The sequence below is a fragment of the Asterias amurensis genome, chromosome 4 (assembly GCF_032118995.1).
Source record: "Asterias amurensis chromosome 4, ASM3211899v1".
NCBI lineage: Eukaryota > Metazoa > Echinodermata > Asteroidea > Forcipulatida > Asteriidae > Asterias > Asterias amurensis.
In genome coordinates, this window is record NC_092651.1 from 25,394,124 (window position 1) to 25,420,691 (window position 26,568).

At 40.1% G+C, this 26,568-nt stretch overlaps 1 protein-coding gene across 1 annotated transcript; it reads right to left on the reverse strand.

Annotated features, from left to right (window-relative positions):
- Window positions 1–605: 605 nt before the first annotated feature.
- LOC139935701 (uncharacterized) lies at window positions 606–26,511 on the reverse strand. The gene is made up of 7 exons (XM_071930237.1): window positions 26,438–26,511; window positions 21,864–21,926; window positions 18,530–18,638; window positions 9,135–16,689; window positions 8,033–8,155; window positions 6,987–7,098; window positions 606–5,943 (listed from the first exon to the last, which is right to left on the reverse strand). Exons 4-7 carry the CDS (start codon window positions 16,635–16,637, stop codon window positions 4,499–4,501), a joined length of 9,183 nt encoding a protein of 3,060 aa, XP_071786338.1. The 5' UTR covers window positions 16,638–16,689; window positions 18,530–18,638; window positions 21,864–21,926; window positions 26,438–26,511; the 3' UTR covers window positions 606–4,498.
- Between the last annotated feature and the right edge of the window lie 57 nt (window positions 26,512–26,568).

The following is a 26,568-nucleotide window of genomic DNA, read 5'->3' on the forward strand; positions in this document are numbered from 1 at the left end:
CATCATATTAAAAGTTGATAAAAATGGTGCCTACAGAGGAAGTCCAGGCTTTGTGGCTCTTTTGTAAAAATGTAATATCACAGGTCACATCGTCTATCAACATTTATTTTAACCAAATTCAACAGTTGGTATTTATTAAAATACCTCCCACAATAAGCTCCACCACCACCAGTCTGTCCAGCATTCTCATGAAGACGAGCAGAGTATACTGTTCAAAACGTTAAGACCAAACCGGCTCTTTTCAGAGCCACCACTCCTTCAAAAGAGATTTTACTCCCACATTAGTTTGTTTTCAACAAAATGAACACAATGTTCAATATTTTTGTAACATTGTTGCATAATGCAAACAGTAGCGATCCGTTTTTGATTTGCATTAATGGCTTTCCATAGTTTTCCAACCTGGGTTGGCAACAACTTGGGCTGCGACATTGCAAAATAAAGGTCTAAACACTTCAATGGGGGGTACAAAATCTTCAGCTACACCATTTCTGATATTGTACACCTCACTGTAGAATAAAGGTCATCGACCATGTGTAATGACCTTGCAAATACCAGAAATAAACTTTATGAAGGAGAAGTTACTTTCATAGTATCACATGATTTAATTCCGCATAACTCTTTAAATTTACATGAGAAAAGAAAATTCAAATTTACAACTGTACAAGTTTAGCCTTTATAAGAGAAAGTCGCCGTAACGACAAAGAGCTATACAATATGTTAACAAGTAGGGAATGGCGGAAATTTTTCACTCTAACAAACCTAAAGGAAATCTCAGCGTGAAAAAAGGTTCTCCTTTGGGTAAAATAAGATGATTAGGGTGGGTATTTTGTTATTCTCTAAAAATACGATTCTCATCGACAAATAAGCTTCTTCCTTCAGATGGGACACAAAGCCGTTGGTCCTGTGTGTTGGGTAACCACATCAAATAACCCAGTGCACTTATCGAAAAGAGTAGGGGTTCACCCCTGAGTTCGTGGCTTGTTTGGCAGCATATTGCAATACAGCTCCTTGTTAACCACTGTATGGTGCTGTAAAAGGATTAAGTCTTAGTCCCACATACCTTGCAGGAAAACAAGTGAATGTTGAAAAGCATGGAATTTGTCACTGAATGACGATTATGAACACTATTTAAGAAGCCACATTTATTATTTCAAGCTGGTTACCGAATTACGGCAGCTTCCAAATGATTGATGTCAGTTGATGTGAGTTACTGTTGTGTTAAAAAACTTATTTCCTTCTTACTGTGAACTAAACAATGAGAATATTGTGATCATATAGACGATGTGCCTATGTTTACATTCAAACCGCCCTCTATTGACAAAATCATGTCATGTTTCGCCAGGCCCAAGACGCGTAGTCATGGTAAGATTGCATACACTTTCAAGCTGGCTGCCAAAACACAAAGGTTTTGCCCAGCCGTATGTGCGCGAATCATGTTATGGTTTTCGAGTGACGTCAGAGGTCACATCGTCTATACAGTACACCCATTTCACTTGGTGCTAAATACAAGTCAACAATTGACAAGATAAACAATACCCTGACTTGATTATAGGTTTTCGCTTTAAGAACAGAACATGTTAATCAAATTTGCATAGTTTTAAACAGAACTTCATAAGTAAAGAAAATTAATAGTTACATAAACACATATTAGTATATACCACTATAAAGTAATTTTATTAACGATTTGTATATTTTAACTATTTGATGACATCTTCTTATTACAACAAGGCACTGAACTAGTCTTTTGAATTGCTGGTTCTGCACTAAACACCAAAAGAAAGAAATTTAAAAAAAAAAGGAACAAAAAATTGCCTTTAAACAAACGTTGAAAAACTAAACAGATAAAAGACCTTTGTCGAAATAAAGACTAAAGACCTAGAAAATGCTGATTTTACCCCGAAATATTTATTTACAAGAAACTAAAATAATAATTAATACAAACTCGCAACTAAAAGTGAACTTTCTCGTCTCCTTTTTAATACAAAAACAGCTTGCATCTTGTAAAAAGGAAACACATGTTTTGCTATGTCAAAGTGATGGCTTTCAGAAGTGATTATGGCTAGATACCGATGTTGATATGGCATCCACAGCCATAGCCTTAGCTGTGTCCGAAGTCACTTGATTCAGACAGTGCCTAGGCTAGTAAGACCTTTCAACTTGCTGCAGCCATATTGTTTTCTCCTATTAAATCAATGTACTCAAACAGAGGTCAACAGGACATAAACATGTAGACTGACCTCTGTTTGACCCCAATATCCTCATTGCTACTGCACCGGGCAAGCTTGATATTGACACAAGATCCACAGTGATCAGTGGTTTATCTTTGTCTTGGACTCTACGTACAATACACTGTTGTATACTGATGGACACTGGGCCAAAGGCCAAACAGTTTCACTTCTAGTATAGGCCATGTCCAAATTGGCATCTAGACTTCCACGTCATCATACTTTGAAGTATAGTTCGTCCTTAAGCAACAAAAGCCAATTCTGGTACACCCAATAGTGTCTTAAACTACCAGCTTCAACAGTTGCTTACTATGGCCTCATTGCTGAAAAGGCCAATGCATCCAACAGTTCAGCTGCAGCAAATTCACTTGACTTGGGCATGGATACAGATAAAATACAAAATCAAAGCCAACAACCGTGAAAAAGGCATATTGACCAAATTAACAACAAAACCCATGTGTAAACAAACACTTGACCTAAACAAAGTTATTTAACATAATACAGAATTAAAGGCACTGGACACTATTGCTAATTGTAAAACACCAGTCTTCTCACGTGACTTGGTGAATTTCAACAAATGCATAAAGTAACAAACCTTTGAAAATTGTGAGAGAACAATGGGAAAAAACACCCCTGTTGCACAAATTATGTGCTCTCAGATGCTTGATTTTGAGATCAAATTCAAATATTTTAGTGAGAAATTACTTCTCTCTCAATAACTACGCTACCTCAGAGAGAGCTGTCTCTCGCATTGTGTTATACTACCATCCACCTCTCCATTACTCGTTACCAAGTAAGGTTTTATGCTAATAGTTATTTTGAGTAATTACAAATAGTGTCCCGTGCCTTTAAACAAGTACACATTTTCAGGAGTTTGAGGGCAAAAGAAGTTGCAAAATGTTACATCAAATAATGGACTCTTCCAGAAAAGGTAGTCTTACTGTCAAACTCATTTTTGCTAAAATCTTTTATAAGAAATGTGAAACTCAGACAAGTAGGCAATTATAGTAGTGTTCGACTTTGAGCCCACTGTACAGCACTATCAAAGCAATCATGCATGACAAGGTACAGTAACCACTGCAGAGTTAACCATGGTATGGTGTTTATTTAACAGTTCGACGGATTTGGAATGATTTCAAAGCAAACCATGGAAACATGTCTCAAACAACTACATTGAACTATTGCACTTAAAATTTAAAGTGGTTTTTTTTTTACGGTGGGGTTTGTTTGAGTATCATAGACATGCAGCATTTATAATTTAACACTCCCATGCCTTGCAGTTTATTCTTGAACGGGCACGATATTTCCCTCTGGTATTGGGGCACTTTTAAAACAGGTAATTTAAAATTTGGAACTTTGCAATGGACACAGGGCATTGAGGCACCCCAGAAAATTCTGTAAATTGCTTCAATGCTGGCACCTCTACTCTTTGACCATTCAATATCATCCGCATAGCTTTGAATACTATGTCAGTCAGCATCTATTTGCTCAACACACCTAAACATTACCCACTCAACCCTCCTACTGTCTGACCATTCAATATCATTCCATTGGGTTTTTAAATGATGGATAAACTATGACTGCCTGCAATATCAATAATATCATCCGCTGAATAAACAGTTCGGAGAAAGTTCAGTGCATTGCTGAGCCACCGCACACAACCCATGAAGTTGAATGCAAATGATGGGTCAACTTTTTGAAAATACTGGAAACAGTCACCAGTTGGAGGCTTTGAAATAAAAAGTGTTCATGAACTCCGTTATTTTTTGCAGTCCAATTTTGAATTTTTCCAATTTGTGAAGCTTTCACTGCACAATATGTAAACATGTATTTGGCTTTAAGGTAGGGTCATAGATTGGTACAAAATGTAAGCACTCACTAAATAACAATGAATTGTATGTTCTTGTGAAAATACCATGAGAAGTTCTTGCCCCTTTAAAGTAGACACGTTACTCAGGTGAAACTTTCCAATCATAAGCATCAAGCTGCCCAGAAGGCAATCTATGACCCTACCTCAAAGCCTGACAACATGAGATTCCTGCACCAAAACAAATAGTTAATTTGTCAACAGTTATCGAAACAAAATGTAAAATAATCACTATCAGATTTTGTTTCCACATGGTTTGCTAACGAGAATTAAAACCAACTATTTTGTAAGAAACTATTCACATTTTAATAGTAAACAAAAAATATAATCCAACTGGTTTGTGGCTTTCTAGCTGGGATAGAATTAATTTTGGCTTATATTTTGACATTTTGCTTCTCGTCAGAAATCATGATTTGTTCAACTTTTCACACGCTTGATCTGCAACTTTCTCAAGGCATTCCATCACCTCCGGCTTGGACAATAGTTCCTCAACCTTCTCGGATGAAATGTCCCCCTCAACCGCGACCTGCATCGTTCCGTCCAGGCTAGCCTTCACGACAGCCAAAGGGATGACCTCTCCAGTGTCACACGTTACGCGGACGATTCCCGCTTTAATGTTGATGGCAAGTACATTCAGTTTAACAGGTCCTTCTGAAGGACGTTCACTATTTGAGTCAAGATTTGGATTGTTTTGTTTTGCTGGGGATGTTGGGTCTATATTCTTCGCCGGATTGTTCCCACTTGGACTAGGGTCCTCATTGACCATTACTACGTCGTCAGAATCTGAGGTTTGAGTTGCAGGAGTGCTGTCCATCATTTCAACACCGTCATCCTCCGATTCTTCGTCCACGTCAATGGAGATCGGATCCTTGGGTTCATTGTCCGAGATACTTTGGTCTGGAGGTTCTTTTAGTTCTGTGTACTTTTCACTTCGATCAGCAGAACCAGGCAAAGTTTCTGGTGACTCGTCATCCCTTTGGCTGTGTTCTGAAATACCTCCAGGCATCGTAGTGTCCTTTGCGTTTGTACATAGCGAGGCAACAGAATGGCTTGGTGAGCCAGCCTCACTGTTTCCTACAAGAGCACGTTCAGAGCTAGTTTGTGGCGTAATCTCATTATCCCCTTTGATGCTTTCTGTCACATCATCAGAAGGACTAGTCGATGATTGCTCGAGAAGGTTGTTATTGGTTTGATTATTCGTTGGGTGTTCTTTAAGGACTGTTCTCTCCTCCGCATCCATTATGTTAATCTTAGAGTTCTCCGTTTCATGTTCATAATCAACAGTGTCTTGCACTCTGCTTTCTTCCTTAGCAGGACTAGCTGGAGCATCATCCTCATCTTCACTAACGGCAGCGGGGGATTTAGAGGCGGCAGTCAACTTCATCGGAAAGGCAAGGGTGGGATCATCCTGGCTAAATAAACCTGAATCCTCATAGGTATGCCTGTCTCCTGCGCCGTTATCTCTAGGTGATGCTGGAAGAGCGTTGCTGGTTCCCTCAGCCATAACCACGTCTCCGAGAGCATACCTAGAGCCAGGATAAGGCTTCATCAATGTTGCATACTCATCCTCCGCATTGCTTGACTCCACATCGACAAACTCTTCATCCCAAGTTGTGTCCCGTTCTTGCTGTTCGATTATCATCAAACCACTATTTCCCACTGCTGAGCCTTTATCGTCATCGTCCTCTAATGAACTCAAGTCAGCGCATTCCGAGTCCATATCTTGAGAGGCGGTCTCGCTAGCCGTAGCAGACACAAATCCCTGGCTGCTGTGGAGATCTTTGGAGTACTCGGCAAAGTCCTGCTCATTCTCATCCAGGAGTGGCAATGGGAAGTCCATAATGCTGTGACCTGCAAATGTTTGAAATTCAAATTAAACTCACATTTTCATACATCATGAAAGTTTAACACATAGCCAATAGACCTTTATCACGCTGTCACCATCGTGGTCATGTTCCCTGTTTCAATAACAGTAACGAATGCTAACATTCAGCGCGTAAACATGGCACCAGACTATTATTTGTCCAGCCTCAGTTTGATTACACAGAGTTGGAATAGTGTAAAATCAAGATGGCCAGACCGTGATGAAGGTCTATAACAGCTCCCCCAGCCCCAATTTGTTTTTAAGAGGCATCTTCCAGAAACCAGGGCTTATTTTGAGATGCCTGGTGGAGAGTCAAACAACATAAAGAGTGTACACAAATGATGAAAAAAATTGAAACAAATAAATATAATGAATCCCTAAATAATCTCACAAGGATAAGTTAAAGTCATTGGAGGCATGGGCCCAATTTCATGGCTCTGCTGACCGTAATCAAAGACTCAGCGCAGGGGATTACACTATTACACCAAGTATATTTAAGGCCAAATAAAAAAAAAAAAACATTTGATCGTCCCCACCTGCATCCTTTTTTTGGCGTGATTACAAGCGCAGAGTGGCAGTAAGCAGAGCATAGATATTGGGCCATGATCTTTTCACCACATTCAATGGCACTTTACTTTGAAATCGTCCAGTGGAAGGAGAGAACTTGAAAGCAAAATGCATTGCAAAAGGAGTAAGACAAAAAGTAGTTTCAGCAAATTCAAGCATCAAATAACTTGCTGCCTAGTTCAATGTCCCCTCAGGACAATAACCGATAAATTGTTTAATGGACATGTTTTTGAACAATTGTTTCGAGAGTTACATGAAACAACAAAACTATTTCGTTGTTCTGCCCAAGAACAATGCAAAATAAACATGATTAGTAAGAGTTGCACAGTGAGAGCAACACAATACTTTGTGTTGTTCTTTTTATTGACCTCTGAACCTCAACCTTTGACATTATTTTCTACCATAGTTGTCAAAACACAATACTTTACAGATGATACTGCTCAAGAAATTAAAAAATACTCACCAAGAAGAGAGGCAAGTTTGCTCCTCTTCAAGTGGTTTTCCTGCTTCAGCTTGTTACACTCCACTTCGATCTTAAAGGAATTCGCCTCCAGAAGCTTGATTTCTTTAAGAGCCTGAAAAAAAAATATAGAAATAAAAACATTAACCCAGTGGTGGACACCATAGCGGCAAAAAACGGATGGATCTAACATGCCTTTAATAGGCCTAGATTTACACAGATGCTGAGGCCTTCATTGCCCAATGCCCAATTTCATAGAGCTATCTCAGCAGAAAATAATGCTTCACAATTGGCTGCTAAGCAAAAATGAGCAGGATAACCAGTCACCAATTGTACATGTAACATGATATTTTGGCTGGTAACCATAGTCTTGTCAGCATAATTTAATTATGCTGCTCTACTCTTTGTGCTAAAGCAGATCTCAGAAAGTGGGCCCTGGTCTGCTGCCCCTTAAAAAAGTTTGTAGAATTTAAGATTTTCCAAAACAAACAACATTTCAGGATTTGTTTGTTTTTGTAAGTTTTTTTCCAAAGAGTAACTACTGCGGCAGTTGTAACTCTGGCTTCTATATTCAGCATGAGCATCTTCAGTTCACTGAACAGATCACTCTCCTCAAGAAATGCTTACATTGCTAAAAAATGGTAACTGATTCATTAAAAGTGCCTGCCATTCCTAAGATGGTGACCTTGGCCACCCGTTCTTATTAACTCAGCATGAGCATCTTGAGTTCACTGAACAGAGATCTCTGATCCAGAAATACTCACCATTGTTAACAAATGCTTAACAATTTCTTTAAAATGATTATCTTTTTATATTTGTTTCTTTTTTTTGTATGCACGTCGCCAGACACACAAGGCCTGAAGGCCACTTCAAGGTGTAGGCTACAATTGTTTTTTTCCAAGGGCCGTTGCCACCTACTCCTTGGGCTGAAACAGGGTTACCCCTTTTACAAACCATACGGATGTAGGCTTGGGTATCATCAGTCCGAAGCCTGGACGTTAAGAGCAGAAAGCACTACATCCCCAACTTTATATATAAAAAGTGCTTACCATTCCTAAGATGGTGACCTTGGCTACCCTCTGGTCGTCTTCATTCAGCATGAGCATCTTGAGTTCACTGAATAGAGACCTCTGGTCCTCTCTTCTCTGTCTCTCCTTAATCAGGTGCATTTGCTTCGGAAACAAATGGAAAATGGGAAGAAAATTGGATATAATCTTTTCATCTGCAGAATCTGCGGTACAGCAATGGTTTTCAGGCAGTGGACACCACAGTTGGTGAATCTCAACATATGCATAAAATAACAAACCTGTGAATATTTGAGCTCAATCAGTCATCGAACTTGCAAGATTATAATGGAAAAAAAACACCCTTGTCACACGAAGTTGTGTGCGTTTAGATGGTTGATTGCGATACCTCAAGTTCTATATCTGAGGTCTCAAAATCAAGTTCGTGGAAAATTACTTCAGAGGGGGTTGTTTTTCACAAGTTGTTTTATAGCATCAACCTCTCCCCATTACTCGTTACCAAGTGAGGTTTTATGCTACTCATTATTTTGAGTAATTACCAATAGTGTCCACTGCCTTTAACGAAAGGCTTAAACTCCATAAGACTTAAAAAAAGAAGAGATAAACGCAAAAACCATCAGGGTGACTGTTTTAAAAGAACATATTGCATTAGATCGGGCTCGTTGGTCTAAGAAAAACATTTGTTAACTTTTGTTAAAAAATGCATATGGTAGAAAGATGTTGTAAAGGAGAATTTTATTGATTCACCCAAAAATGCCTTGAATTTGCATGGTTTTCCTTTGACTTTGCAAACTGACACGGTCATCCGATTTGTGGAATAAAAAATGTGAACAAATGAAAAAAATGTAACCCCAGGCGCTGTGAATTTACCAATTTAAAACTAGGTTTTGACAGCATGTACAAAACCTTGTCCTAGATAGCACTTATCTGACCCTGGTTGTCCTGGACTAAATTTGACAAGCAGATTGGTCCCCCAAAAGAATTTCTATCTCTGATTTCAACTATTTTTAAATTCTATTTGGTCATGGTATTTTTGGAAAACAGTAGTTTGGAGGATAGATAGCCTGCTCAAATTCTAAAATGACTGATGTCCAAAACATAAAATCAAACTGAAAGTTCTTCAAACCTTGTTTGGTTTATCCCGAGTAGCCCTTCTCTGCTCTTCTGTAGATTCTTCTTCCTCCTCTTCCGACGTCAGCTCAAAATATGCCTCGGTAAACTCCGGCTCATCCAGCGCCAAAACAGATGGCTTTTGAATGACTGGCGACTTGCGTTTCCTCTTCCCTTTACTGCTAGTTGGAGGCTGCGAAATGCCCACAGGTGAAGCTGTCCCATACTGCTGTGCAACCATTTTGATATCATAATTCCTATGCGGGGTTTTATAACTGTTCCCTGCCTCATCAACTTCTGACAAAGGTTGGCGCAAGACGTGCGGAGCCTTTCGACGTGACTTTACCTGATTGGTGGAGAATGAGGACTGAGTAGAGGAAGCACTGGGAGGTGGTGTGGGTGCAGTGGCCATGATGGTGGCAGGAGCGGGATCAAAAGAATACATCAGTGAGGGGTTTAGAAGGCTGCTGGCTTCCTCTGAATCACTGAAACTCTCCACATCTACAAGACTGTCCTCATCATCATCATCCTCATCTTCATCAGCCGCAAGATCTTCTTTTTGTGTAACGATTTCGTTTTCAGATGTTTCATTTATTACAAGGTCCCCTTCTTCCCCCAATTCTGGTTGGTTTTCCTTTAAAGTTTTATCATCACCAAGTTGATTTTGGCCATTCACATTTTGTTCATTTTCTGTTGCTGTCACAGTGCTTTGGGACAAAAGGTTTCCTGTTCCACTATATGTGGAACTGTCTGAATGGCCACTGAGTTCTTGCGAGGTTGGGCAAGGTGCAATCATTGACGAAGCATCAGAGGTACTAGCTGATACTCTGGGAAGACAAGTAGTTTGTGAAGCAAACGCCTTGTCAGAGTTTGCCAAGATAGAAGGCACAAGGTTGTAGGATGGTATTGAACCTTTCTGAGAAGCAGTCATTTCAGTGGGTAGTGGCGGGCTAGTGACCAATGGATGGGTTGAACGGGTTGGCTTTGCTTGTGGTACAGATTCAACACCAGGGGTGACAATGTGTTCTTTAATTGCTGCTAATGGCACAAGATATCCAGCAGCATTCTTCCCATCCGAGAGCAAGTAACTTCCTGGAGGAAGGCTCGTCAACAAGGGCACAGTCCCATTGTGAGGGGTCGTAGTAACTGTGCCAGCATTAGCTAATGTTACAAGTTTCTGATCTAACTGTTGTCTGACAGTCGGCGGTGGCGTTTTTTCTCGTGGAAAGATCGATAGGTCTGGCAATACTTGTACATAAGGCTGGGAGAATTGACCATGTGGTCCTGTGTTCATTTCAGGATATGGAGGAAGGGTTGTGATGGGGTAATGAACCTGTGGTCTTGGTTTTGGTTCATGATATTGGGGTAGTCTTGGCGTGGAGAAGGGAAACCGTATTTTTTTGTTAAATTCAGGATATAGGGGAAGTCTCGGCATGGGGACACCAAAACGTGGTCTTGTGTTTAATTCAGGATACGGGGGTGGTTCTGGCATGGAGAAGGGAACCTGTGGTCTGTTGCTCTTTTCTGGATATGGGGGAGGTTTTGGCCTCGGGAAAGAGGGATTTCGTCTTGTATTCAGATCAGGATACGGGGGAGGTTTTGACTGTGATCGTGTTCTGATTTTATTATCAAAAGCTTTCGGTTCAGGAACAGTAGTGGAAACTTCTTTTCGCGGTTCATCACTTGCAACAAATGGTTTGAAGCTAGTTGGTTGACTCGACTGTTGAACTTTAGGTGCAGCCACCGGTTGGACCATTGCAGAGTTAACTGTTTTCATATAAACCTTTGTACTACTTGTGATCACGGGCGGTACAGAATGTGCCTGAGACTCTTTACTAAGAATCTCTACAACAAACTTGCCAACACGAACAACACCAGAACCACCTTCCGTTGAAGCTGTATGCTTAGCTATCGAAGATAGAATGTTATCTCTTTGATTGCCCCAGTTGCATTCTGACTGAATTTCAATCAGGAGAGGAGAACGGGTAGTTGGAGGGATACTTGATTTATTATTAATAGCAGACACTGATGCACCTGGCAGGAAAACTTGCGTTTTAGTCAGACTCTTTGCATTGCTTCCCTCCACTCTTGGCACATATGAGAAAGCCGGAACTTTTATAGGACCCTTAGGATCAGCAGTGTCTTTGTTTGTGGTAGATTGTGTTGAACCTGAAACCTTTATGGAGGTGAGAGCTTCAGAAGTTAATAAACTGCTTTCCAATTTGGGGCCATTTGGAGCTGCTTCACGCTTTTTACTCAGGTCTAGGACTGCATTACTTGGATTTAATGTTTGCAAAGTTGTCTTTTCAGATAAATTTAGTGAGGCTGAATCGGTCTTTTCTTGGCAAGATGAGATTTCAGGAGATGGCTGTACCTCTGCATCGTTTAACACATTTGTAGGTGGTAACTCGCAAGCTGTACCCGTTGTTTGCAAATTTGAAGGACTATCAATCCTCGTGATAAATGCACTAACTTTGCCAGCACCTTCAATTGAAGAAGCATTTTCAAGTGAATCAGAAATGGCTTCCATTGGTAACATCAGTGGAGGTTTTTGCTCAGGAGCGATGCTTTGATTTGTTTCACCACTGTCAATTGCCATTGACACATCTGAGGATACTTTGGAAGGTTCAGATTGAGGTGATACTTCTACGTTTTCAGAACAATGAACAGCTCCTTCTGCGATACCCTTTCCAGATGAAGGAGACAGGGCACCGTTCACTTGATTTCTGGTATGATTGACCAAGTTTGTGGCAGAATTTTTGCTTCCAGTAGCAGATAAATCTTCCTTATTAGAAGATGGTGCAGCAGTATGTGACAGATCCAGCGTCTCTGGCGACACACACATGTTACCAGCTGAGGCAGTACCAGATTCCTGCGTTTCTAACATTGTACCTTCCAAACTTTTGAGGGCCTCACCCGATGGGTCTTGAGTGAGTGATGCATCCAATTTCCCATCAGATCTCTCCTGGTTTGATGACTTTGCTGTAGAAGGACTTACAACAGCAACTGGCCTTACCTTGTTGTCAACTGTCCTTGACTCACTGCTGAGAGGGATTTGAGGAAGCTCACTTTCAACTGGCATGGGTTGAGACCGAGGTGTCGATCCATCTGCTTCCTTCTCAGACTGCTGTTGACAAACCACTGCAGATTTTGGCCTCTGCGTCATGCCAGGGAGGCGGTTGACAGGAGCATAGAGTACAACAGGGTTTGCCTGACCTGCAACTGGTAAATGGACTGGAGTATACAGGACTGTCTGAACAGTCTTCCTGGTTTGGCTTGCCGAGGTCCCAGTTGGAATAAAAACATTCTGTGAATTGCCACTGCTTGCTTTCGTGTTGCTTTTTATGCTTTTGGGAAGCCCTTGAGATTGTGACTGTATTGTTCCAGTAGGGGCCTGAACTTTAGGTGCTGTGCTTTGGTCAGGCAGGTACTGTTTAGTTCTTTTTGGGGCACCTGGTTTCCCTCTGTAAACTTTTGCTCGTGCACACATATTTCCACCAGTCTTCGGTTTCAATGACTGCAGGATTCCTGTCTTTTTTTCACCAGGGTTCTTCACTGGAGTGTCCGTGTATGCATTATTGCTAAACATTCCCAATCCATCATAAAAAAGCATAGATGATTCCTGGAAGATGTTTGGCCTTTTGCGGGTACGAAGAATACGAACACTATCTGTGGTACGCTGGCAGACGCATTCAAACATACAAGCAAGCTTCCTACAATGCTTAGTTAACTGGTCCACTGGTTGGCTGTGGTTAATACTAGCACAAATACAGCCTAATCGACAGAACTCCTTTGTGCATGGTATCTGATGGTCAAGTCTAAAAAATTCATTCTTGGACTTGTTCTTTTCCTTGCCTTTGTCACGGGACTTGTCTTTATATCTCTTGCCTTCAGCAGCTGAAGTGTCAGCACTTGGTTCACAGCCCTTCTCAATTTTGATTTTCTTTATCTGTGACGACGGTAACTCGTCAGACTCCTCTTGGGGTATCTGGTCATCCTTGTCCGGGTTGATAAGGTGGGCACCCTGACCTGGAGTATTCAGCTGCTGCACCAGGCGGCTATTCACTATCTTAAACTTGGTGACCCAGTTCGTTTGAGATTTACCACCGTAGGGACTCTTCTTTCTGAGAGCTGGAGTTCTCCGTAATTTATTTTTTACCGTCTCCAATCTTTCCTCCAATGCAGATTCCTTTCTCTTTGTATCAATCCTGGAGGATTGTTGTTGTGTTCGAATCTGCTTCGTCTTCAGCATAGCATTATCAAAAAGCGACCTGACACTTTCCATTCTTTCTTCGACTGAGGATTTTTCTTTCGGATTGATTTCCTTCCTACTTGCATCTGTAATTGCCTTCTCTCCTGGTGCAACTGAAGCCTCCTTGACTTCAGTCTGCAGTGCATGCTGAGAATCAGTTTCTTTATCAGTGACAGACGCTAATGGGGTATCCATATTTCCTTTTTCATTTCCACTTAAAACTGCTTGCTCATTTGTGATTTTGTTGGAGCCAGAGTAATGATGAAGCTTCTTGGCCAGTTTCTCTGCTGTCTGTGCAACTGTTGGTACAACTTTGGACTTAATTCTTGCCATCTGTCGTTGATGAAGAGCCATGTCCAAAGTCTTGAAAGAGCTCGATTGCTTGGAGGGCATCTTGAAGGTAACTGAGGAAGCTTTATTTTGTAGCAATGGGTGCACATAAGAGTTTAGTAAGGATGGCGGCTGAACTTTCTCATCCTCCAGGTACTTATCCAAGGCATCGCTGATGAAAGCTGACTTGGCTGATGTAACTTCCTTCTCAAAAGGTTTGAAGGGAATGCTTTCTTCGAGAGGCAGTTTGTTACTTGTCGTTTTAGGAGAAGTCTGTTCTTGTGTTTCCTCTGGACTAGTACTGTTGGAGATGCTCGTAAGATTAAGTTCTAGATCTTGTTTAGACGCAGTGTCAATCTTGCTTGCGAAGGAGTTGTTCGTTAAGCGCAATCCTGGGACGGAAAACTTTATCTTTAAACCCGTCGTTCTGGTAGCTGTAGGTTCCTTGCAGTTCGTACGCTTTTTTTGCACCTGTTCGTTTTTACATCTGTTTCTGCTTTCTCTTAACCGACGTTTCCTTCTTACATAGTTCATTACCTTCTTCGAATACAAACGAATACCATGATTTCTGAAGTTGATGCTTCTTGCACCAATGGAAATAAGGTTTTCTTTGATAGAAAATCGGTAATATTGAAGCACAGGACTCAATATTTCTTTGTTACTGCTGCGATGTAGGTCCTTCTTCAGTTGTCGCTCATACAGTGCAATACGGTCTCTTATTGTGGCCTGCTGAGGACTTGTTTGTTTGAAGGCAGAGTGGGGAGGTAGACTTGATACGGCTCCAGATGGTCCATTGACAGGCCTAACAGGCTTTTCATATGGGGTTTTGAGGTAGCTTTCGAGTCCGGAACGAGTTCTGAATGAAACGAACAGCAGTCCATCAACCTCATCGAAATTACCACTATCTTCCGTTTCGAACTTCAGAGGACTCAAACGAAACTCAAGTTTCTCAGTGGGAATTACTTTGACAACAGAACAGCTGTTGTTATACTTTACCCCGGCGCTGTCTGTGCTTCCTGCACCAATGTTACTAGGGCTCTTCTGTTGTGAAATACTCTGTGAGTTAGGACTACTCTGGACATTTGTATGCAACAAATTGGTGGAAGATTGTGCTTCGAGGGGCGGGACTGATTTAGGGGCAGAACTACCTTTTCTCCGCGACAAAGCCTCAATACTCAGCTGGGTCACATAATGAGGATCACGAACCCTATTAAGATTAAAATGATTGTTAGGTGCTCTTACAACAGTGTGAGTCTTCTTAGCAGTCTTTTCACGGCTAAGGTCGATGAATGGCTTACTACTTCCAGAATGTGAAATGTTTTGCTTCATTAGAGCTCGCTTGATTGCAAATCGCTTTTTCGTAGATTGTGAGACGCCTTTGTGAGGTGATCTTCCGGTACTTTTGGTGCGTACACTCTTTTGTGTTTGTGAACTGGAAAACTGGGACCACCGACGGCTAGTCTGGAATAGTGATCTATCATTTCCTGGAGCATCGGAAAGTTTACTGTTACTGGAAGACAAGTTACCCCCCAATGCTGATGACCAATTGCTTTCTTCTAAAAAAGGTCTTGAACTGAATAAGTTGTCCCTGCAGAATTTTTGACAGCTTTCAGAAGCGTTCTGTGGTCTTCTCTTAGCCCCCGAGCGAGCTTTTGGCGGGTGGGCAGTGAATCGCCGAGTCTCTGAAGAATAATTTCTGTGCTTGTTTCTTTGTCTGTTCTGACCATGTCCTGATTTTGCTGTACTTCTGGAAGTGGAAGGTTGTGATGCTCTTGAGCTAGAACTGGAAAGATGGAGTCGAGAAACTGGTGGTGGTGCCGTGGGCTTCTTGAAAACAAACTCGCTGCCGTAGAGCCTTGCAAAGTTTTTGGAAGTCTTACTGGGGTGATGTAGAATTGCTGGAGTGTGTTTTGTGGTTGTGGTTGAGGGTCTACTGTTTAAACTCCATTGGTTTTGATTGGCCAGACTGGTCTGAGGTCTTATTATAATAGTCCGTTGGATTTGATTGGCTGGATTGGTCAAGGGTCTGTTGTTTAAAGTCCTTTGGTTTTGATTGGCCAGATTGATCGGAGGTCTAATAATTAGAGTCTGTTGTTTTTGATTGGCTGGTTTGTTTGAGGGTCCAATAATTGTACTCCGCTGGTTTTGATTAATCGGATTGGTTGGAGATCGAATAACCATAATCTGTTTGCTTTGATTGGCTGGTTTGGCTGGCGGTCTAATGTTGATACTCCGCTGGTTTTGATTGGTCGGAGGTCTCATAACTACATTCTGTTGGTTTTGATTGGCTGGGTTGGTCGGCGGTCTAATGTTGATACTCCGCTGGTTTTGATTGGTTGGACTGGCCGGAGGTCTGATAACTACATTCTGTTGGTTTTGATTGGCTGGCTTGGTCGGAGGTCTAATGTTGATACTCCACTGGTTTTGATTGGTCGGGTTGGCCGGAGGTCTAATAACTACATTCTGTTGGTTTTGATTGGCTGGCTTGGTCGGAGGTCTAATGTTGATACTCCGCTGGTTTTGATTTGCCGGTGTGGCCGGGGGTTTACTATTTGAACTCCTTTGGTTTGGACTGGCTGGTTTGGTTAACGCAGAAAAAATGTTCCTGTCCGGTTTCAGTTTATTCTTGAGACTAGCAACACATCCTTTGACAACATTTCCAGGAATGGGTTTCACCAGTTTCACAGCCGGTTCTTCTGAGAGGATAATCACATCGCTGGAACTGCTGTGCCTTGTGGGTTTGGGCGCAGTGAACTCAGTATCCCAGATACTCCTTTCATGTGAATGCAGAGGAGATACTGACGGCAGATTCGAGTTCTGGTTCAAGGCGGAATGGCTGGATGTGGATTGGAAACCTTGGAATGTTGAAACGGTCTGCCGAGCTTTACCACTGTGGGTGGACTTTCGAGCGTTCCTCTTCATATTTGAGACGTACATCTTAACTGTTCTACTCAACTGATGATTTGAATAAGGCTGGAAACTGACGACTCTGCATTAAATAAAGAAGATATGCAGGGTATTGGCCAAAAACACCTAACAGAAATAACCTTAAAAGAAAAAGTGAAGCAAATCTCCCGATTTCTAGAATTCACCCCTATGTAAACAATTGGTTATGATTACAAATTTGATTATCAGAACCCAAATAAAATAATTATTTAAATTTTTGTTGTTAAATCATAATCAAGTTGCACGGGATATTGTGAATAGAAAACTTTCAGAATAAACTAAATTAAAAAATTGCACTGGATGTAATACAAGTTCCATCCATCGGATAGAGGCATTTCACATTTCCCCAATTCTAAATGAATGAACATCGATAAATTTAAAAAATTTCAAAATTTACGTAAATCTGGGAAAAAATGCCTTGGCCTTATAAGTTGTCACAAAAGGGGAAATGATTTATGAATCGTTTGAATGAGCAACTTGGGAAAATTGTAGAATAAGATGTCAAAAGCTCAAACAGCGCCCTCATTGACATTAGAAGCAGGCATGTCACTGGCTGATGATATTGCATGGCATGTGCGTTTATTGTAACCTCAAATATGGTTGCATGTATGCAAGGTGTGAATTCAAATTTGATACCTCATGTATTAAAAGAAGTTGCTTTAAAAAAAGAAGAAAGGAGATTCATATATTTTGGTTTGATCCAAGTTAATGATGTCGCCTTCAGTTATGCAAAGTTAAATTGAAAACAAAAATGTGTAAAGTTTGTCCAATATAAACCAATGCTGTACCAAACACTAAAATATAATTTCTAGCTACACATATGTATTCTTGGTTTCACTCATCAAATGAAAGATGTTCTGGGCCTGATTTTTAAAGAGCTTATTTTTAAGAAAGATTAGCCAAGCAAAATAAATTTCTGCTTAGCGAAAATGTAATTACAGCCACAATTCCCTGCAATTTGCTTGTTTTCTGTAGCCATTATTGTATGGTACACAACCAACACAAACCAAACTACCACACTATGGTTTCATTTGTTCAGGAGGTTTACAGACTGGTGTACATCACCAGTAATACATTGGTTAGGACACAATGTAGACTAATTATTTCCAGAAAATTTGAAGGTTCAAGGAGATTTCAAGAAAGTGCGGAAACCAAGACAAATTCTGAGATATCATATGCCTGTCTGATGCATGTTTAATCTGGTGATCGTGCTAAATTCCAATATAACCAGCAAAATGCTCAACTGGACAGCTCTTTGAAATCAAGGTTTTGATCCAAGTTCCATGATAATTGAAAAACAGTTTCCTCTATTGGGCTTTATTACAACAACAGGGCTTGACATATTGACCAAAAATCAATTAGGCCGCAGAACTTGGAGCTCAAAATTTTTACTGGAACAGAAATTGTTTACTTGACCAGAATCAAAATAAAAAAAAGACCGGAATCAAAATGAGGACACAGATAAACTGTTTTCGATGGAACAAAGAGACGAGATGGATACATGTATCTCTTTTGTCCAATGGGTAAGAAACCTTTGATACTTTACAGAATATAAAGATATATATCAGACTTAAACTCAAAATTTTAACATTATTTTTTTATATCCAAAGATGCTGAATTGACTTTGTGACTTTCTTTCGGTCATGAGTTTACTTGCCTGACACTAAAATCAATGGCTTCGGTCAAGTGTAATGTTGAACCCTGCCCACTACTACTTCAACACAAACACTCATCATGCACTTAGACAATGACACTTCTAATTCCCACTGCCCTAAAAGGTACTAGTGTATACTTCCCTCCAATTTCAAACGGGTCATGTTTAATTGAATGGAAGGAGTATTAAAGTGGCATCAATGAGGTAAATTTCAAACTGATATACCAACCTTCTGTTCCTCTTGCCTCATGATGTGACCATCGACCATCAAGGAGTAAGTCACAGCCTTGTTGCATTGGCCTGGTAGTTGAATTGTGCTTCTTTTTTTCCAAAAGTTTCTACACAAAATAGGGGAAAATGGAAAATTTCCTTGGTATGAGGTACATCAAGGATGACAAATTATAATGGATACAATAACATTTAAAGGCAGTGGACACTATTGGTAATTACTGAAAATAATTATTAGCATAAAACCTTACTTGGTAATGAGCAATGAGGAGCTGTTGATAGTATGAAACGTTGTGATGAGCAGCTCCCTCTGAAGTAACGTAGTTTCCGAGAAAGAAGCAACTTTTCGATAGATTTTATATATATTTATATCTGATATGGTACTTGATGTGCTATTTTCCAAATTGTTATGACGTTCTTGTCTTTGTACCCTTTTGTGCCTTTGTTATTGTTATTGTCGCCTTTAGATGGTGACTATTTTGGTTATCCGTAGGCTTGTTCTCTATGTAGTCATATTTTTATTGACTATTCTTATAAATAAATAAACTTCTCACTCAAATATTTGAATTTGATTTCGAGACCTCAAAATTAAGCATCTGAAAGCACACAACTTGTGCAACAAGTGCCTTTTTTCTTCCATCATTCTCTCACAACTTCTACAACCAATTGAGCTTAAATTTAAATATTCACAGGTTTGTTATTTTATGCAAATGTTGAGATACACCAAGTTAGAAGACTGGTCTTTGACAATTACCAATAGTGTCCAGTGTCTTTAAAGGCAAAACCGATTGGCCCAATTTCACAGAGGGACATGTTGCCTTCGGATATGACGCTTTGTGCTGTAAAAAGCATTCATGAAATGATTATGGTTTGAAAAAAGCTTTTTAAACCCTTTGGTGCACAGATTAATTCTACTAAAAAAAATATTGGTTCATCCCTGTTTTTCTCGAAATTTTTCAATAACGCCCCTATTGAACATCACATCAAACGAAAGCTCAACAATTTCTCTCAACAACCAAATGAGGGGGTCGACTGTAGTTTATAAGTTATGACCGTTTATCAAAGTTCAATTTGAATGTGTTTTGGTGGTCTCTAGCGACTGCCTTGTGCACCCAAAGAGTTAAAGTAGATTATAATGATCCACACAAGTATACCTTGACATTTTGTGGCTTTCAGCTTGCTTTGTGAATTAATATGTTACGCCATTTTATAGAACATGGTTTACTAAAAATGTTTAATGTTAGTTCACAAAGTAAACGGAAAACAACAAAATTTTGGGGAGCATAGTGAATCATTAAATCTTTGAATCTGTCTGAAGTCGCCTCCAAGAACAAGACCAAAGAGGCCATAATCTCAGAGCCCTCCATATGAATCCAAGCCTGTTTTTGGCCTGGGGTGTCGGCAATATTCAAGCTGTTTTAGGCCAAGGGCAATGGCCTCGGTTCTATTCCAAATTGATAGTGCAGATGACACATAGCATAAAGGAGAGCAAATAAAAAGAATTGAATTAATCAGTGGAGAGTAGGGAGCATTGCACCGCGTTTACACTTGATCCGGCAAGGTGAATCAGATCCACCAAGGTGAATCGAAGGTGAATCAAAGGTGAATCACCGCTAGTGTAAACGCACGGTGGATCAGGATCAGACTCACCCTTTTGATCCACCCTTACTGCTGAATCAAAGGTGAGTCTGATCCACCGAGGTGAATCAACAACCAAGTGTGAACGCATTGCTGGGTCAGACTCAGCAAATTGACCTACCGACTTCCTGTCAAACAGACAGCGCGGGCAATTTGAAAACAAAAAATGCAAAAACTAGTAGTAAGCAACCGGTTCAACAGAGCATGGATATGCAAACGTTGGTTATTCAATGCAAGCATCCCTTTGCGCTGGTTCCAACACGTCACAACAGCATTTGTGTGCACACAAAGAGGAACACACGATTTTAAAGGCTACCTGGCTTTTGCATCCCCTCGCAGGCCCATTGCTCTGCAACAAATGTGACCGAACCACGCTTTGATTTGTTTCCTTCGGTTTTTTTCCATTCATTTTTTGGCACGGTGGTAATCATTAGCTTCTTCAGTTGACCTTTGACACAAGCAGTGTTGAACTTCAACAAGCTCTGGGAAAGGTGCATCAATGCTAGATCAGACTCAAGTGTAAACGCGACATGGGATTAGCCTGATAACGGCTTGATTCACCTCGCTGGATCTGATTCACCGTGCTGGATCAAGTGTAAATACACTCTTGGAAGGAAGAATGGTAAACAAAAATTATGCAGAGGCTAATCTGTTTGCTTAATAGTTAAGTAATCCGTTCAAACCAATTAATAATCCGTTCAAACAGTTAAGTAATCGGTTCAAACCAATTAATAATCCGTTCGCACAACTAAGTAATCCGTTTGAACCAATTAAAAATCTGTTGGCATGATTGAGTATTCTGTTCAAACCAATTAATAATCTGTTTGAATGCATTGTCAAATCCATTTGCTCGATTAAGTTATCCCTTGCTCGAATGAGTCATCAGTTCGCACGAATGTGTAATCCTTTCACCTGATGTGTTATTTGTTTGAATTAATTAGTAACACAGATTCAAATGAATTAGTAATCCGTTCAAACGAATTAGTTATCTGTTCAAACGAATGAGTAATTCATTCGCATAGTTTAGCCAAGGGCATAAAATAGCACTGCATGCATGCGTACCATCAACCAACACCAACACCTACTTGCGTGGGCCCTCCACCTTCTTGAATGAGAATTGTTGGTAGTGGATGGTAGGCATGCATTTAGCAAAATTTCATGCCTTGACTAAACCGTTCGAACAGATTATTAACTCGTCCCCATGAATGACTTATCCGTGTAGACAGATAACTTACTCATTTGCACAAATTAATCGTTTGCACAAATTAATGTTGCAAACGGATTGCTACATATAGGTCGTTCCAATGGATTACTGAACAGTTCAAACGGATTACTAATGCATTTAAACAGATTACTAGGTCATCCCGACGGATAACTTAACCTTTAGAAAGGATTAAAACGAATTCAAACAGATTGCTAGTTTGTTCCAACTAATTACTAAGCTAAGCGCACAGTTCATTCAAACTGACTACAAAACCGTGCGAATGCTTACTACTAATATGTTCGCATGAATTACTAAACCGTGCGAACTGAATATTAATAAGTTCGAACAGATTAGCACCTGCATTTTTTTTTCTTTCACTGTCTCTTCCAAGGCTCCGAAGAAGAGCAGTAAAGTTGTATGACAATTTGGAAAGCTTTTTAAAAAAAAACTTTCAGAAGAAGCGAAAGTAAAAAAAACCTCTTCTGAATCTTACCTTTTTGAAATCAACTACAAGCAGCAACCTGCTATTTTTTCTTCAGGAAGAATCTGAGTCAATCTGAGGTAACAAAAAACAATACATAAATCAAATTTAATAATGATGTTATGTCCTTGTCCTAAACCCGACATGATTTTAAAAAAAGAGCTGTTTTTAAACTAAAAATGAGTTCTCCACAATCAAATCAGAGGTACCCTAAATGTATTGTATGGAAGAATACATTGCTTTTATGGGCCAACAAGTACATGCATTCACTGTGCACTTAACGTTGGTACACCAACATGTCTGCATATCCATGCATTTTTAACATTGCGCGTTATGACTAGGTGACAATAGCATATTCTCGAAAACATCAGGCCGCATCCTCGTGGAAGACTCAATTTTCCCACATTTAATTTTAACAATAATTGCATTGTTGGAAAACCAAATGAATTCAAGTCATTGTTGCCCAAGTCAAATCAAAATAATTTTTACCCAAGTCAAGTGACTCGAGTCGGACTCGAGTCGGACTAGAGTCCAAGTCAATGACTTGAGTCAACAATACTGATGATCAGCACTCCCACCCCCAGCCCCTCAAAAAAACATGAAGTGCCCCCTTCCATTGATCATTATTCTGATTGGTAGATCCACAGTAACATGGAGTGCTACATTTTGTAAAACTGTACGACTTAGGCTTCCAAACACCGCATACTGTGCTTTTTTAAGCGGACAGCAGTTCTAACTCCATGATTGCATTTATCTGCTGGTCCAGTTCGCTTGAAGACATATTAGTTATTACTTGCATACTTTTTAAATACAGAAGTTATAGTGCATCTGCATCTCATAACCAGGGCACAAAACCGCTATGTTTCTCAGTATTCCACTTGCGCTTGTGTGATAACTAATAATTTTATTAACCTTTGGAGAGCTGAGCAGTTTGAATCGCAAAATATAGCATGACACGTGACACATGTTCAACCATGACCAATCAACTGAGGATATTAAGAGCGATAATATATATAGAACATCAATTATGCAGATAATTTCAACAGTTTGAAAAGTTACTTCATGTTAGATAATACACTGCAAATGACTGCATTAATTACCATTAATTAGCAAAAGAAAAGAATAATGAAGTACGCCATTTCTTCTACGCATTAATCTGCTTTTGGTCAAATCTCATAAATTGGCGGTCAGATTTAACCTTTTACCTGCTGTTCATGTTCCCTTAATGTCCGTCGATGTCGGTTTTTTCCCATAACCGATATATCGAAAATTTAATATCGAGTATACTCGATATACCGAGTATTTCCCGCGCGCGAGATGGAAGCCTAAAAACAGCACTTGGTATACTCATGGAGGTAGAAATATATATACCGTAGACTGACAGTTTAATAGGGTTACATTTCAACCTGTTTTTGTCTGATCCCCCGAACTTGTTTGTAGTTCAAACAATTTCAAATTGCGTAGTCCAGCCCCGATTATTTCTGGTTTTACAACAAAGTATGATCGCCGCTACCGCTGGCTTGGCCAATTGGTGAACGCTCACCACAATTCTCGATTCATGATTGGCCATGATTGGCCGTCTCAAAATGGCACAGAGCCTTTGTGAGTTGCGTGACTCGCCGACATTAAGGTGTCAGTTGCCGATGCATTGACGTAGAAGTGTCAATCAAGTTGTCCGACGGGCGCGCGGACTACCTTTAAGGTTGAAAATAGTTGAAATAATCATAGAAAAAAAATCACTAGAAAGTCCCGCAAAACACAGACCTACCACTCCGCGATCACAATATACAACGCACGCAGCATGCAGTCACATAGTCTCCAATAAAGGCTCGTAGTCTTTTTACTTTGCATTCTACAACAAAGGCAAGGAACATTGAATGCTAGAACGCCCTCTATTGTCAAAATAACGCCCTCTATTGTCAAAATAACGCAGTGCATCACGCGATACCGCCTTGACCAAAGACTGCACGTGTCTGTGCATGCTTGGGCAAACGGGTTTTCCCCCCGAATTGCAATAACCATACACACTAGTGTGCACGCTTAAACCGTACAACAGCATAGTCTTCGCTGGTACGCACACAATAGCCACCGACAGCGTGGTCTGCGAAGCATAATAGTTCCTCGGAAATATTAGCTTGTTTACCGAAAACAACACAACGTGTAGGCTTTATTTGACCAAAATGACGCCATTATGATACCTTGGATTGATAGAAAGATGATTTTACTGTACAATGTAAGATTGTTTTCTTCCTTGTTTTGTTTTGTCTTGTTGATTCGGGGAAGTTTTTGCGGGGTATTTTTGCAAAGTCAATAATGCTGTGATGAAGACGCATTGATTTTGATCACATGCGCAATGGGAAGTTGCATCTTAAACAGCCGATAGGCTGGGGCAGCAGCGGCGATTTCTTTTGAGGTTTTACCGTGTGCTCGCTGCGGGGTCGTGAACTTCTGCGGCGGGCCGGCGGCTGATGGCGAAAACACAAAGAACAAGCAGACATACTTGGTTGTAAAACGTATTTTATTTAATAGGGCAACTCAAAATGATGAAAACTACATAACGACGGCTTTTCTAATACTCAAACACAGATTTCTTTTAAATAATCGGACACTCTTTTGGTATTTTCGATATCATTTAGGAACATCGAAATTTTCAAAACATCGAAATTTTCGATATATCGAAAATCCGATATTACGATATGATTATACAAGTGACATCGGCGATTTCGATGTCAACAAAATATCGAGTTTTTGAGTATTTTCGATATATCGACGGACGTTATGTTCCCTACATATTTCCCTTACAAGTAATTAATGATTTATGTTACAGCTTCCCTTGCTTGTCGTTGGGATAGCTGCAACATTATAGTGATAAACTACATGTTAGGGAAATAATGTTAGGAACATGAACAGCAGACAGAGATCAAAATGGCTAAGAATTAAAAATCAGATTGTACCATTCCACTCTGGAATCAATTTAGATCAGCCAATCAGTTTTAAAGTTTCGTTTTTATATCATTTATGAACACAAATAGTCTAGCATTGCCTTAAGGCCAAGTCAATGCCGTGATAAAAAAAATGATAGTGATCACGCTAAACAGAGAGAACACACTCTATTGGTTGAATTGCTCCATGCAGAATATGCACACACCCATTCAACCAGTTGAATGTGTTCTCTTTGCGCCGTGATTGTTATCGTTTTCATTATCACTGCAGTTGACTCTGCCTTTACCCCTGGTAGGTGTCAGTTTCTGATGTACTACACTGACGTCCTGGGTACAATGCAAACCAAACGGCAATTGTTTTTAATATATTTTCATCTGTTAAGACATTATACTCGATGTGTGAGCATGTGGTCAAAAAATGCGTCGCAACTCATCTTTCAGGTAATTTTATAAAGCGTGCGAAGGAGTGTAGTCTAGTTGCTAGATCTACTCATTATTATTTATGACAATTTTCCCCGCAAGAGGGCTTTTTTAGTCAAGCAGTTTGATGGAAGATCAAAACGAGAAAGTCTGATACCAAAACTAGTGTGATTGACTTGCTACGAATATTGTGGGTGCACGTGCGTACGGATTGTCACATAGAGTTGGTACTGAATACAACTGAGATGTCAATTTCTATTTTATTTTCAAAAATTTTGTCACCCAAGGATAACCATTCTGAACCTTGAAGGATCGGAGTTCAATACAAGGAATATGTAACAAAAACAAAAAGCTTCAGCCTTCTCCATCAAAAATATATGAAAAAAAATTGTTATAAATCTGTTCATAGTGGTACAGGACCAACCTTAGACTATTAGACTCGTCTACAATTTTATGCAATTAAATACTGCAATGAAGGAGTCCAAACCTTGGCTAGCGTTGCCTGTAAGTTTTTTACTCATTCTCTCACACACAGTGAACAGAAATCAGCAATGATTTGTGTAAAATGCAATGATATGAAAAACAAATCATTGCACTCTATGACTGGGTGGGGAAAACTGAATATTTAAAACAACACGAGCAAAATAACATATGTTTGTGAAGTGCCCAGTCAGGATCTCACACACACCGAGATAACTACGCGAACGGAACTACATCCTGGCATTCATGTTGTTATCGCACCACTCAAATAATACACACGTACATCCTATACCATGCATGTACCGTGTGTAATGAATGCACACTGGTGTGTGATGTATAGCACCACGCGGTCGGTTATTTCACGAAAACCAAAAACAATTTACGATACTTTATTTCACATATAAAATACCACAAAATACCATTTTAACCAGCCATGAATGTGAAACTGTACAAGTTAACATGTAGGTTTGCATAGTTGCGTAGTTTTCTTACTGAATCAGAGTAGGTTTCGGACCTCGTGGAGTCCAGCTTCTACACCCCTTTTTTTAAAGTATGTCAACAAATTTGACTGAACTTTCTACGTCACCTAAAACAAATCCTCGGAATGCAAGCCAAAAACGTAGGTTGTGCAAGCTATTGATACATTTATAAGCTCAGTGTGTAATACTGTATCACACACCGAACTGTCACGTTATTCCAAGCGGTCAATACGGAGGAAATCAAGGGAATTTGAAGTACACTTACCGTGCGAAGTCTGCTACTGTCGTCCGCCATTATGTTTCTATGCACTGTGTTTGTGTGCGGTACGTACGTACGTGTACAATGCATACCGCATACATTGTATGGGCTGGGTACTGTATTTAGTGACGTGACGC

Excerpts from the sequence above, each read along its gene's own strand:
- LOC139935701 (XM_071930237.1), bottom strand. The coding sequence starts at position 16,637 with ATGTACGTCTCAAATATGAAGAGGAACGCTCGAAAGTCCACCCACAGT. Across the intron at positions 7,099-8,032 it reads AGGTCACCATCTTAGGAATG|GCTCTTAAAGAAATCAAGCT; the intron begins GTAAGCACTTTT and ends TTTTTTTTTCAG. Across the intron at positions 5,944-6,986 it reads CAAACTTGCCTCTCTTCTTG|GTCACAGCATTATGGACTTC; the intron begins GTGAGTATTTTT and ends AAACATTTGCAG.